The sequence below is a fragment of the Polyodon spathula genome, chromosome 1, assembly GCF_017654505.1.
Source record: "Polyodon spathula isolate WHYD16114869_AA chromosome 1, ASM1765450v1, whole genome shotgun sequence".
NCBI lineage: Eukaryota > Metazoa > Chordata > Actinopteri > Acipenseriformes > Polyodontidae > Polyodon > Polyodon spathula.
Genome location: NC_054534.1, coordinates 28,874,776 through 28,888,562, shown reverse-complemented (window position 1 = coordinate 28,888,562; position 13,787 = coordinate 28,874,776). Strand labels below are relative to the sequence as shown.

At 35.1% G+C, this 13,787-nt stretch overlaps 1 protein-coding gene across 1 annotated transcript in view; it reads right to left on the bottom strand.

Annotated features, from left to right (window-relative positions):
• The window catches only part of LOC121316904 (importin-11), a 174,426-nt gene that overhangs the window by 140,680 nt on the left and 19,959 nt on the right, over positions 1-13,787 (bottom strand). Inside the window, exon 6 of the mRNA XM_041252240.1 lies at positions 2,731-2,863. Within this exon, the coding sequence (XP_041108174.1) occupies positions 2,731-2,863 (133 nt within the window). The remainder of the gene's footprint in view (positions 1-2,730; positions 2,864-13,787) is intronic.

The window sequence follows — 13,787 nt, the reverse complement described above, 5'->3', positions numbered from 1 at the left end:
CAAATAAAACAATTTATTAATTGCAATACGTTTGTTGTATATATGCTAGTGTGTCCATGTGGAAAATCTTACGTGGGGAGGACAAAAAGACTATTAAAATAGAGAATTAAAGAACATAAAGCTGCCATCGTAACTAAAAATAATGATTACACTAAGTTGAGACATTACATACAATCCAGACACGACTTGCCGCCTACATTACGATTCTTGGGGATAGAGGAGGTTGATTGTCCAACGCGAGGTGGTGATCACTTAAACATAATTCTACAACGAGAATCATTTTGGATTTAGACATTAAATACTTTGTACCCTTCTGGTTTGAATGATGAATTGGATTACAGCCCTTTCCTATAGCAGAGTTCTTCCTTGTATGTATTTTAGAACATTAGAATTTTAGTGGTTTAATTATGAAATTATATTAATGACCAGGAGCTGATAATTTGTGATTAATTATGGATGATTGATAAATGTTTGTATATGCATTAATTAAGTTAATGCAATTGTTGTGGTTTGAAAAACTGTTTTTGACTTGTTAAACTGGAACTAGTATAGAACTCCTGAGTGAATTTGATATGCTATCCTGATGAAGGCACATTTGTGTCGAAACCAGTAGATCGCTATGTATTTTAAAACAAATATAATAAAGAAATTAATATTAACATTCTGTGTGCACTATAAATTTGTTCTTTGCATATGCAAGAAACTGGATGTATGAATATATATGAATTTAAATTTATTTAACCATCCCAAACTAGTACCGAAAAACTGAAAAACAAACATTTTATTAAGTCCCTTTAGTGTTTAACTTTCTAACTGAACATCCATTTACCGTGTTTGAAAAGTATAGAATATGGAAAAATAGAGATGGCTGGAATTTAAAGTTAAAAACAACTTTTTATCATGCCATGAAACCAAAAGCAAACCTTATCAAGAACATTAATATATGAAAAAGCTTGCATCCACTAGTGGCTATAGCGATGGTAGAGAATACCACCTTGAACAAGCTATTGCATGACTAAACACACAAGCAGAGTGAGATTTAAATGAATGGATGACACACAGTGGGGAAAAAACAAATCTGTGCACACAAATGCAATGTTTTCCAAATTATATTAATATTAATTTAAAATCAAGGTAAAGGTAGTACAATTTTCCAGATGGATCTTAGCTGAATCAATCTGTCTACAAGGGCATTCTGAATTTTTTGTTGTTTACCTCATGTTTCCGTTAAGTCACGTTTATTCAGAAGCTTTTATCTAGACATTTTATTTTTGTAATCAAAAAAAATAAAGCAAGTAACTAGTCAACAAAGAATCCCCAGTGCAAGAGAACAGTACATGTGATATACTGATGTGTAGAAATAAAATGAATGTGGAAAAAATACACTGTTTGTACGACTATATGAAGTATGAATCTACAATACAGCAGTTTCTAAAATAGAGCACTGCTGCCACATAACGGTTAATTAATCTTAAGTGAAGGGCCCAATGCAAGTCAAAGGGAGGGGGTCCTAATGAGCCAAGTGATTGCATACTGGGGGGGGGGGGGGGGGGGGGCTTAACTCCAGGACTGTTCATCATGCATATATTATTGAAATCCCTGGGTGGCTTCACAGTTACAATGTGTCCTCCTCACCATTAATCCTCAAAAGTGACAGAATGTGACAGACTGTACAGAACTGCAATTACTGAGAAAGTTTCAGAACATCGTTTTTCAAAATGTACACCCTGGTAAAAATTCAGCATATAAAAAACTCCAATCTAGACAATTTACTGCATTTTCAAATGACAGAATTACTACTTGGAAAAAACAAAAATCACACACATTATCAGCTATTACACCAATTGAAACTTCTGTCAGTTAATTTGCTATTCATTTTTAATTTTTCTATAAAGCCGATTACTTTTTTTAAATAACAGCAACAACTACCAATACATTAAGGTAAGCACTGATGATAAATGTTCATGACAAGTCAATTATTCAGTCAGAACTTCAGTATGACTAGCAACTCCCTTTATAAAGCCTTTTCCTTTGCTCAGAAAAACCATACTATTTACAAAACAAATGACTGCCAAATTACTTGTAAGCGTACCCAACTAAACCAATACATTATTTTTATTTTAATAATCTTGAATAAACTCTAGGATAGGTGGTATAATGTGTGTAAAGAGACCCTCAGAAATCAATGGATTTCAGCAATTTTTACATTGAATGGCTTTTGAACAACTGAATACTACTGTACATTTAAAAATACAATGATAATTGTCCAAAACAAGGTTTTGTGTATATTATTTGGATACAGCACTGTTCAAGGCAATGCATGCAAACCATTAGAAAAATAACAGTTAGGGGGTTCTTTTCAAAGGAACGTAATGGTGTCTACCACTGACCAAGTGCATTTTTGTAATTAAGCAATTTTTAAATTTCTCAAAAGCTAGTAAGTTGTAAGGTTGCGTGATGATTTTATGCTATGTTGGAAGTGGGTACGTAAGTAATTTAAATGTGCAAATCATGTCTGCTAAAAATTAAGTTCATTAAAAAAAGTGTAGTCCTATAGATAAGACTATCATGAAGATATATGTTAAACTGATACAATGATTGGATGGCATTTTATGTTCATGAGTTTTTTACTCTGAATTGTCAAAGGCTTAATCCCTATTACTACTGATCAGTAGTCTAAAACACTTTCTCAATAGGCCAAATGGGAACCACAACATTAAATGTGAATACCTTTTAAAGAAAGCAAAGTTCTTTCCAGTGAACTGATGGCAGCAGCTTCATCTCCGGCACAGATCTGTTGTAGGAAGGTGTCCGTGTGATGATTCCAAAGAGAGCAGGCAAAGCTGTAGATGCCAGATGCCAACTGTTGCAAAACAAAACAAACAAATGTAATACCTAGCCTTTTTATTTTAACAGTTCTAAAAGTAGACTTTATTTCAACTGCAATTTACAGTTTTCATAATTTTCACCTTAAATACATCTTAAATTACATATACATTGAATAGAGGAACCAGCAATACTGTATATTTCAGTGATGTATAGGGCAGTTGTAAAGTTCAATATGCAATCATTAGATTAATTGTGATTAAGAGCAAATATATTTTTTTTTTGTTTAGATCTTTGGAGCCGTCACTTTCTTCCTCACGACTGGAATGAGCCAAGAAACTTTGTGACACAACATGCATTCAAAAATCCTTGCTGGGTTATTTAATAGAAAAGTATTGACTTCACTGTATTGCTTCTTCGCTCTGTACATTCTATGCTTGTTACCTACTGAAGTGTTGTTTTATGTTTTATAAGTGGATATTTCATTTCCATTTGTGTGCGAAATGTAGCGTAAAAAAGGTATTGTGCATGTATACTGAAGCCTGCTATCCCCAAGGAACCCCTCACAAATTAAATGTGACATCTCCATACATACCCGGAGGTGGAAATTTAAGGAAAGAATTTAAATCTAACTTTACATCTTATGCTTCACAATGCCGGCATTTTTTACAGGGGGGGGGGGGATATGAATGAGAACATAAAGGTTCTGAGGCAGTAACAAAGGCCTCACATAGTTGTCTCTCCATTACCAATAAATCCAAAGACAATGGTCTGTTAAGAGACATTACCTCAGGCAGTACAAAATCACAATAGAAACACAAGGTTTAATGAACAATGGCTAAAAACTGCTTCAGAAGAAACCAGTGAACTGATCTAACATTTTACTTAATTCCCAATCTGATACGGTTTGGACTGATACTGTAGTTGCTATTGTAGGTATTGTAAAATGGGCTAGAATCACAGTTGAAAAGTAGTGAAAGCATCATTGTGTAAAGGTTACACAAATTTTTATCAAATTATAGCTAATGCAATCAAACATCAGTAAGAAGCTAGGAGTGTACGACAAAGGTTTGAAGAATATCAGTACAGTTATTGGCAGTTATTGTGTTCACCATGCAGTGTGGGGCAGACAGACAAGCGCAATCAGCATATATAGTGCCTATAGAAAGTCTACACTCCCTTGAACTTTTTTCACATTTTGCTGTGTCAGTTTCATGCATTTGAGAGGATTTTTTCCCCCCCACTTACCTACACACCATAACCCACAGTTAAGGGGAAAAAAGTTTGAGAAAAAAAATTATATATTAAATACAAAACTGAAAGATCATAATTGGATACGTCTCCACCCCCCTGAGTTAATACTTGGTGGAAGCACCTTTGGCAGCAATTACAGCTGAGTCTGTTGGGATAGGTCTCCATCAACTTTGCACAGCTAAATTTGGCAATATTTGACCATTCTTTAGAAAATTGTTCAAACTCTGTCAAGTTGCTTGGGGAGCGTTGATGGACAGCATTCTTCAAGTCATGCCACACATTTTCGATTCGATTTAGGTCAGGGCTCTGACTGGGTCAGTCAAGGACATTTACCTTTTTGTTCCTTAGCCACTCCAGTGTAGCTTTGGCTGTGTGCTTTAGGTCAATGTCATGCTGAAAGATGGATGGTGCAAAGTATAGTCAGAACCTGGAGAAAAACTTGTTCCAGTCTGCCAGAGACATGGTACTGGGGAGAAGATTCACCTTTCAGCAGGACAATGATCCTAAACACAAAGCAAAAGCAACAATGGAGTGGCTCAGCAAAAAGAAAGTGAATGTCCTCAAGTGGCCTAGTCAAAGCCCAGACCTGAATCCTACAGAAAATCTGTCGCAAGACTTGAAGATTGCAGTCCACAGACAATCCCCAGCCAACTTGAAAGACCTTGAGTTATTCTGCCAAGAAGAATGGGCAAAAACTGCACCATCCCGCTGTGCTAAGGTGGTAGACACTTATCCAAAACGACTCATGGCTGTTACTGCTGCAAAAGGGGCTTGCACCAAGTATTGACTCAAGGGGTGTGAAGACTTCTGTAATCAAGACTTTTTTTTTTTTTTTTTTTTTTTTTTTTTTTTTTTAATTACTTTGAATATTTCTATAATTGTCCTTTCTCATTGAAAGTGTAGATGATGTTGTGTAGATCAGTGAAACAAACTCCTACTTTAATGCATTCTGAATTGTATTTTTTAGGCGTAAAATGTGAAAAATGTTTAAGGGTGTGAATACTTTTTCAAGGCACTGTATATATGAGACAGAGAGAGATAGAGGGAGTTCATTAAAATATATCTAGAACACTCAATATGATCGTGATCACTGGGGTACAGTCGAATCAGCCGCTAATAACTGAATGGCAGGAATTTCTAAATTTTTGTCCAACCTCTGAAATATAAAAAGGTTACATTTATGAACCATTTTTTTTGTTGTTTAATCTTACTCAAAAGGTTTAGTCCAAGCACTTGGAACCCAGATACAGGGGTTGATTAATCTTTTCTTATAGGATTCATTATCTAAGAGCTTACACATTTTCATTAATACTGTAGTCTTGACTTCAAAAACTCAAGACCAGCTTTGGCCCCTTGCTGTTTTATCCAACAATCTAATCTCTATAATACTCCTTAACCTTATGATCCTTGGTACATGATAAAACTGACCCCCAATCCAGCACTGATTGATTATTTCCTGTTGCATTAAAATAAGACATGTCTGTCTATGTGGTTCACAATGACTCTTAAAAAGTATAATATATAAATATTGCACAAAATCAGAACATCATGTACGGTGCATGTAAAAATGAAGGAAGGACAGATTCTGATACTCTCAATAACTTGTCTAAGTTTTAACATATTTGAAAATATACAGTAGTATTGCCTAGAATCACTCTTACCCTCTGTATTCAGATGCTCAATAAAGTATTAGTAAGTATGAATACTCTTACTAGTTCATTAAATAATTACTTCAATAAATAATTATAGTTAATAATTTATTAAAATGTGGTATGATTTTGTGGGGTACATCTTGGGGGTACACGCTGTGGCTTACTTAGCCAATGTAGAGTGCTGAAAGTAAGTACTTGCACAGAAAAAGCCATAGCCAACATAATGATACCATACCAGAGATGACCATATGAACTCTTCAAGCCGATATGTGCAGATCACATGGTTATTTTACCATGAACTATACTGACCATGTGCGACCACTCAATAAAACACAGTGCATGTAGGGCACACGATTACATTGGACATATAAATGTCACCCTCCTACAATGCAAGTTCATACCTGCATGTGAGCAGAAACCAGGACCAGAGGGCAATCTACTGTTAACTTTAACTCATTAAAGGACCGTGATCATGTTAACATAAAAAAAAAAAATCACTTTGTTTTGATGACTTACAGGGCCACCGTACTTTACAGTACAGGCTTGAAACACATTCATCAATGGATTTTTTTTTTTTTTTCTTGTGAGGTCACTCAGGGGGACATTTAGTGTCTAAGGGCGAAGAAAGTTTTGGCAGCGCGGAGAGAAAAAACATCACAGCCTGCTTCAGAAAAACTTGTAAGAAAGGTAAGAAAGACATGGAAAAGCACTGTAAATCCAATGTATTTGACAGTTATATTAGAACATTTATTCTGTCATGTGTTTTAATTTATATTATATATAACATTTACAAATATCAAGAAACGAGTGACTATAACCAAATACCAAATTTCATGAACTAAATGTATCGCGTACATATTTTTTCCTTATTACTGATAATAATGGAACTAATAACTAATATTTTATTGATAAATGTTTATTTAGAGAAAAAAAGAGAGAGTAGTCCATTATTGCTTATAAAGACCCTGAGAATAAACGTGTATTATGTCACTGCAATCACTCAGGTGAAACAAATGTCTTGTAATTTCCCAAAACATTAACATTTTACAACAAAACTTTCAGGTATTGCAAGGTCCCTCGGTTCATAGAATAACACATTTTTATAAATGTATCTTTAAGCAGAATACATAGCGAAAACACTCTAATTTTTTTTTTTTTTTAAAAACACATTGTATTGGGAAAAAAAAGCAAAGTTTGTAGGGTTTCTGTACTTTATAATGTTCCTCAGAGTGTTCTGAAAAAGGGGATACCATTTCCAAGATGCTACTGTAAAAAAAGACTTTTTGTGAATTCTTATAGCAAGCGAGTCAACTACAGCCAAAAAACACCTGGTCCTGGGAGAGCATCTCACTGAAAAATGCTTGGTCCTGAAAGGGTTAAGCAAGGCTTCACTTTGAGGTTCTATAAAGCATTCAAGCATCATTTAATTATAGGAAGCCTGCAAAGCTATGAAAATGTGCTTCACTACAGGTTGTCTGGGGTGGCTTCAGATTTGTACATTGTATAGCCACAGGCAGCAGTTATTTCCTGTAAAATTACAGTGGTCACAGACCGATTTGACAGGGTGTTTAAGTATTAGCTTGTCTCTTCACACAGTCAGATACACACATTTTTATACAGATAGAAGACAGAACATGTAAACGTTTATAAAAATAAAAAAAAACTATAAATCTTATCTGTTGGTCACCTCCATTCACTTAAGCCTGTAAAGCTACACGTTAATATTAAATTATGTAATATTTAATTACCTAAAATCTTAAAAAAAAAAAAAAAAGTATATTAACATTTGTAAACCCCCATATGGAAGAATATCTATGCAAAGCTTGTAGGTAGAGAATTGTGATGAAACTTGCTAAAGACCTTAAGTAGCACAGATTATTGAGCAATTCAAGAGAAATACAGCGAATTAACATGAAACTGAGAAACTGAGTTTTGGGTAAGAAATCAAGCTGAGGTTTAAATACGTGTGAAAAACACCCTTTACAAATTTGCCACATCCTCTGAGCAAATTTTTCATCCATGAAAAGTCTAATTGAATTGAGTATAGTGCTTGGAAGCATCTCCCCACAACTGTAGTGACGCACCCTGCCACCTATGAGAGGACACTGCCCTCCAGTCTTCTCTTTAATTTAACACCTGCCCCCTCACATCCACCTTTTTATATACTGCAAACAAGTTAATGGGTTTCCAAATGACGTGCAGTTCTAGCCTCAGTTTCAGTCAAATTGGCCCTCAATTTATAAAGACAACACTCTAATTATTGCAGATCACTGTCTATATGTAAAACCAACAGGGTAAATAAGCCAACAGAATGAAATTCCTGGCAGAAACATATTACTTAAAGTTTTCAAAATAAGCAGCATAATAGGGAACCAAATTTTTTTTTTTTTAATCATTTATAAAGGGTGGTCTTAGCATATTAGACAGACAATACATAAAAAAAAAAAAAAAAAAAAAAACGCAAACTTTACTGAAAAGCAAAAAACATTGGAATAGTCTAATGTATATCTGCATGATATGTTGATGCATTCTATATTTATGTTGTCAAACAATGCCAAGACCCACCAGCTCCTTATTTTCTCAGAACCAATTCTCTGAGAACTCTCCTGCCCTAGAATTATAGTCAAACCAGTCTGACAAATACAGTAATAATGTCTGGTGTTTTCAGTTCATTTATAATATTAGCATGAGAAAATAAACTTCAAATCACAAAGACTGTCAATAACTCGATGTTAGCTGTTTGCACTCAAATGTAAAACATTTTACTGCCAGGAATTTTTATGATGTCATTTATCAAAGCAAAAGTTAATTATATTTCATACTTGATAGTTATTGGTTTTAGTGTTAGTCAATTCTGGATTTTTTTCTTTTTTACAAGCACTGGCAAATCAGAATCCCTGTTTTCATTTTGTCAAGACCTCATAAATCTTAAGGCTTCTGGCACTCAACCCACTGTTAGAACTGTGATCAATTTAACCAGGAAAACAATATTAAAAACAATGTGGCAGTGAAACAGTTAATGGTTACAGGACATCACCATTCATGGAACTCAACTTAAAGAATCCTGGAAAATATAATTTTTCAAAACATAAATCAAAAGACTCTCATACTGCAAGATGTTTGATTTTCATAACTGTAGCCTTATTTGAATGACCTAAACAGTGAAGGGATGCAACGATTATGACTCTCCCAAACCGAATGACATGGAAAGATATATACAGTGGCTTGCAAAAGTATTCAGACCCCTGACCAATTCTCTCATATTACCGAATTACAAATGGTACATTGAAATTTGTTCTGTTTGATATTTGATTTTTAAACATTGAAACTCAGAATCAATTATTGTAAGGTGACATTGGTTTTATGTTGGGAAATATTTTTAAGAAAAATAAAAAACTGAAATATCTTGCTTGCATAAGTATTCAACCCCCACACATTTGTTAGAGCCATCTTTCGCTGCAATAATAGCTTTAAGTCTTTTGGGGTAAGTATGTACCAGCTTTGCACACAGTGATTTTGGCCCATTCTTCTTGGCAGATTTGCTCCAGGTTGTTCAGGTTCGTTGGACAACGCTTGTGGACAGCAATTTTCAAATAGTGCCACAGATTCTCAATGGGATTGAGATCAGGATTTTGACTGGCCCACTGTAGGACATTCACCTTTTTGTTCTTGAGCCACTCCAATGTTGCTTTGGCCTTGTGCTTAGGATCATTGTCCTGCTGAAAGGTGAATTTCCTCCCAAGCTTCAGTTTTTTAGCAGTTTGAGCACTGAGTTTTGAGGGACGGCCTTTTCTTGGCAGTGCCTGGGTGGTGTGATGCAGCTTCCACTTCCTGATTATTGATCCAACTGTGCTCAATGGGATATCCAAGCACTTGGATATTATTTTGTACCCTTTCCCTAATCTATGCATTTGTATCACTTTATCTGTAACTTCTGAGAATGCTCTTTGGTCTTCATTTTCCTTCAGATTCACAGCCTTACCAATGATCATTCAACAGTGGAGTTTTTATCCAGAAAATGTGACAGCAACTTTAATGGTTCACAGGTGGAGGCCAATGGTAAGGTAATTGTGTCCTCGTTAGGGCAATTTCTTTCATCGGTGCAAACTGGGAGCTTCCACAGCACAGGGGTTGAATACTTATGCAAGCAAGATATTTCAGTTTTTTATTTTTCTTAAAAATATTTCCCAACATAAAACCAATGTCACCTTACAATAATTGATTCTGAGTTTCAATGTTTAAAAATCAAATATCAAACAGAACAAATTTCAATGTACCATTTGTAATTCGGTAATATGAGAGAATTGGTCAGGGGTCTGAATACTTTTGCAAGCCACTGCATATATTTTTTTTTATATATACAATGAAAAAGCATTGGCAGTCTCAGCATAAAGCCGGCAGTATTTCTGGGAGTTAATCAAACACTTGTCTGCATGTAGACGGTTCACATTAAAATACGTAACTCATTTTAATATGATAACATAAATCACAAGTTATGACCAGACTTACCTGATTGCACTCAGTCGGGATAACCACAGCTTCATACTTAGTGTGGGTGTTCAGATGTCTAGGGATGTTTTCTGTAGGTTTGTTGATGAAAGGTGCTGGTGCTAGCACTAACAGGCATATGAAAAAGCCTGTGTACTCTAACTTAAACCTTGTTAATACAAATGCATCCTAAGAAGTGAAAAACTGACCCTGTAATTTTTTTTAAATTGTCGTCAGTCACATCTATTACATTACCCTGTATACCCACCACAAATTTAAATAATGACGCTAAACTAAAAACAGACCAATTGAAAATATCATTAAATTGTTAAATTGTCTTGAACCATTATAAAAATAGAATAAGCAGAATACTGCATACAAACATCTGGATGCTGCTTTAAATCAGATGCTTCTGTGAGCAGGTCAGTTGATTTTTATTAAGGTTGCTTCATTTACTGTGCATGTATTGAAAGGGGTTCCGTTGTTTGTTGCTGCATTCTGTTGGCATACTGATTGAATTCAAGTGTAATGATCTTACTATAGTCATATGTATTATAGCACTGGATCCCAACCATTTTTCAATTTAGGGACCACATTGGTGTTTGGATTTTTCACAAGGCCCACTTGTCATGCAATTTTTTACAACAGCATTTTGAAACTAAGTTGTATATGTATAAGTGCATGTAGAAAGTAATGTATTTATATAAACGTACCTAACAAAATCCACGTCATCTATTTCACACTACAAATCTGATTATATTTATTCAAGTACACTATAAGATTATATATATATATACATATACATATACATACACACATAAGAGTGTGTGTGTGTGTGTGTGTGTGTGTGTGTGTATATAACACACACACACACACATACACACACACTTGCGCTGTAACTAAGAAATTTACAATTGTAAGCTTGTTTTGAGTTCTTCCGCCAAAAAGCCCTGATTTTGAATCGTGACATCTGTGATGTCACTAGGGGAAAACACAAACCATAAACATGCATGTATGCAAACAATCATACATACAGGCCTATTTCGCGATGGTTAAACAGTATAAAAGATACATTTCACCTCGGCTAGGCACAAGGGAGCGTGAAAAAAAGAAAAAAAAAAGTACTGTATTCCGCGAAAGTAAAATGAACAAGTTCGCCAGTGCACAATGCAATGATCACTTCGTACAGCACGGAACACGGAGACTGCAGCTTTTGTTTGTTGGTTTCGGACAGGTACACATTTTATGTTTTCTCTTTTGAAAGACAGTGGTACAATAGTTCACAAACACACGCAGACCTTTACAAAGACAGCTGTTCACGAAGACAATCATGTAAATGACCATTGGTTCATTTTCCCCTGACAACAGCGGAACCATTTAGAAACCGCAATACTTTTTTTTAATTTTATTTTTTACCAGCCTTAAATTAAGCAATTTCATACCATTTACTTTTATATCAAAATATATTTTTAATTAGCTGCATCTATAAGACACTTCATACAGATATAAAAATGATTACCAGACTTTTTTTTTTTTCTTACCCACTAGTGCTCAATACTAGGATATCCACTGCGCGTAATCCATTTTCTGCAAGTGTTGCGTTTGTTTTTTCAGACTTCAGATATTATTATTATTATTATTATTATTATTATTATTATTATTATTATTTATACAATATACCATTATCAAATAAACTATGTGGCCCAAAACTACCCAAAGAAAATAAACATGAGCACGGTTTTCATATTGCCTACTTAATAAAAACAATAATGTCAGAGTACTATAAACCAGTACAAATACATTACGTGATCAAAATTTCTGATACAGAAATCAAAAGAATGAATTCACTCATCCAGCTTTTTTAGGTAAGCTTTAGATTTTCAATTTTATCGTTAAGGTAATGTTCATATGCACATTACTGGTAAGGGCATCTGCCAAGAAATAATAATTATTATTAAATAATTATTAAGTGCAGTTCACAAGCTCGGATACATTGTGAAAAGTGTTGAATTTAAATCAAGGGAAGTAATGTTAAAACTGTAGAATGCATTAGCAAGACCTCATCTTGAATATTGTGTTCAGTTCTGGTCATCTCGCTATATTAAAAACATATTGCTGCCCCCAAAAAAAGTGCAAAGAAGAGCAACCAGAATTATTCCGGGTTTAAAAGGCATATCATATGCAGACAGGCTAAAATAACTGAATCTATTCAGTCTTGAACAAAGAAGACTACAAGGCGATCTGATTCAAGCATTCAGAATTCTAAAAGATATTGACAATGTCGACCCAAGGGACTTTTTCGACCTGAAAAAAGAAACAAGGGCCAGGGGTCACAAATGGAGATTAGACAAAGGGGCATTCAGAACAGAAAATAGGAGGCACTTTTTCACACACAGAATCGTGAGGGTCTGGAATCAACTCCCTAGTAATGTTGTTGAAGCTGACACCCTGGGATCCTTCAAGAAGCTGCTTGATGAGATTCTGGGATCAATAAGCTACTAACAACCAAACGAGCAAGATGGGCCGAATGGCCTCCTCTCGTTTGTAAACTTTATGTTTTTAAGGTTAGGTCTATTTAATTTCATAAAGCATAAGCGTTTATTTCATGAATGAAGTTGAAGAGCTAGAGTTATGGAGTGATTGACAATTAAAAACCCATTTCATGCCAAACCGTATCAGACTGTAATCCGCTGCGGCGAGTCTAGCTCATCCTCGTGGTTCAAAATATATCTGTCCCACCCACCTCAGTACTGTTGTCATGGTTATGTAAAAAAGATTGGTGATTGGACGGCTAAGATATGAGATCTTGCGTCTTCGATAGTATAGGATCGAAATTAAGCGCGTCGGCAGCAAACATACAGGAACTTTTCTTTCATTGCAAGGTACACAAGAAACCAGCTTGTGCAGCTGCTGTTTAGTTATTTATACTGTATAACTGGGTAACTGTATGTACAAATTAATGTGATATCTTGTAAGAATTGTATAGTGGCTTGCGAAAGTATTGACCCCCCTTGGCAATTTTCCTATTTTGTTGCCTTACAACCTGGAATTAAAATGGATTTTTATTTGGATTTCATGTAATGGACATACACAAAATAGTCCAAATTGGTGAAGTGAAATGAAGAAAATAACTTGTTTAAAATAATTCTAAAAAATAAATAACGGAAAAGTGGTGAGTGCATATGTGTTCACCACCTTTACTATTAAGCCTCTAAATAAGATCTGGTGCAACCAACTACCTTCAGAAGTCACATAATTAGTTAAATAAAGTCCACCTGTGTGAAATCTAAGTGTCACATGATCTCAGTATATATACACCTGTTCTGAAAGGCCCCAGAGTCTGCAACACCACTAAGCAAGGGGCACCACCAAGCAAGCGGCACCATGAAGACCAAGGAGCTCTCCAAACAGGTCAGGGACAAAGTTGTGGAGAAGTACAGCTCAGGGTTGGGTTATAAAAAAAAATACCCGAAACTTTGAACATCACACCGAGCACCATTAAAGCCATTATTAAAAAACTGAAAGAATATGGCACCACAACAAATCTGGCAAGAGAGGGCTGCCCAC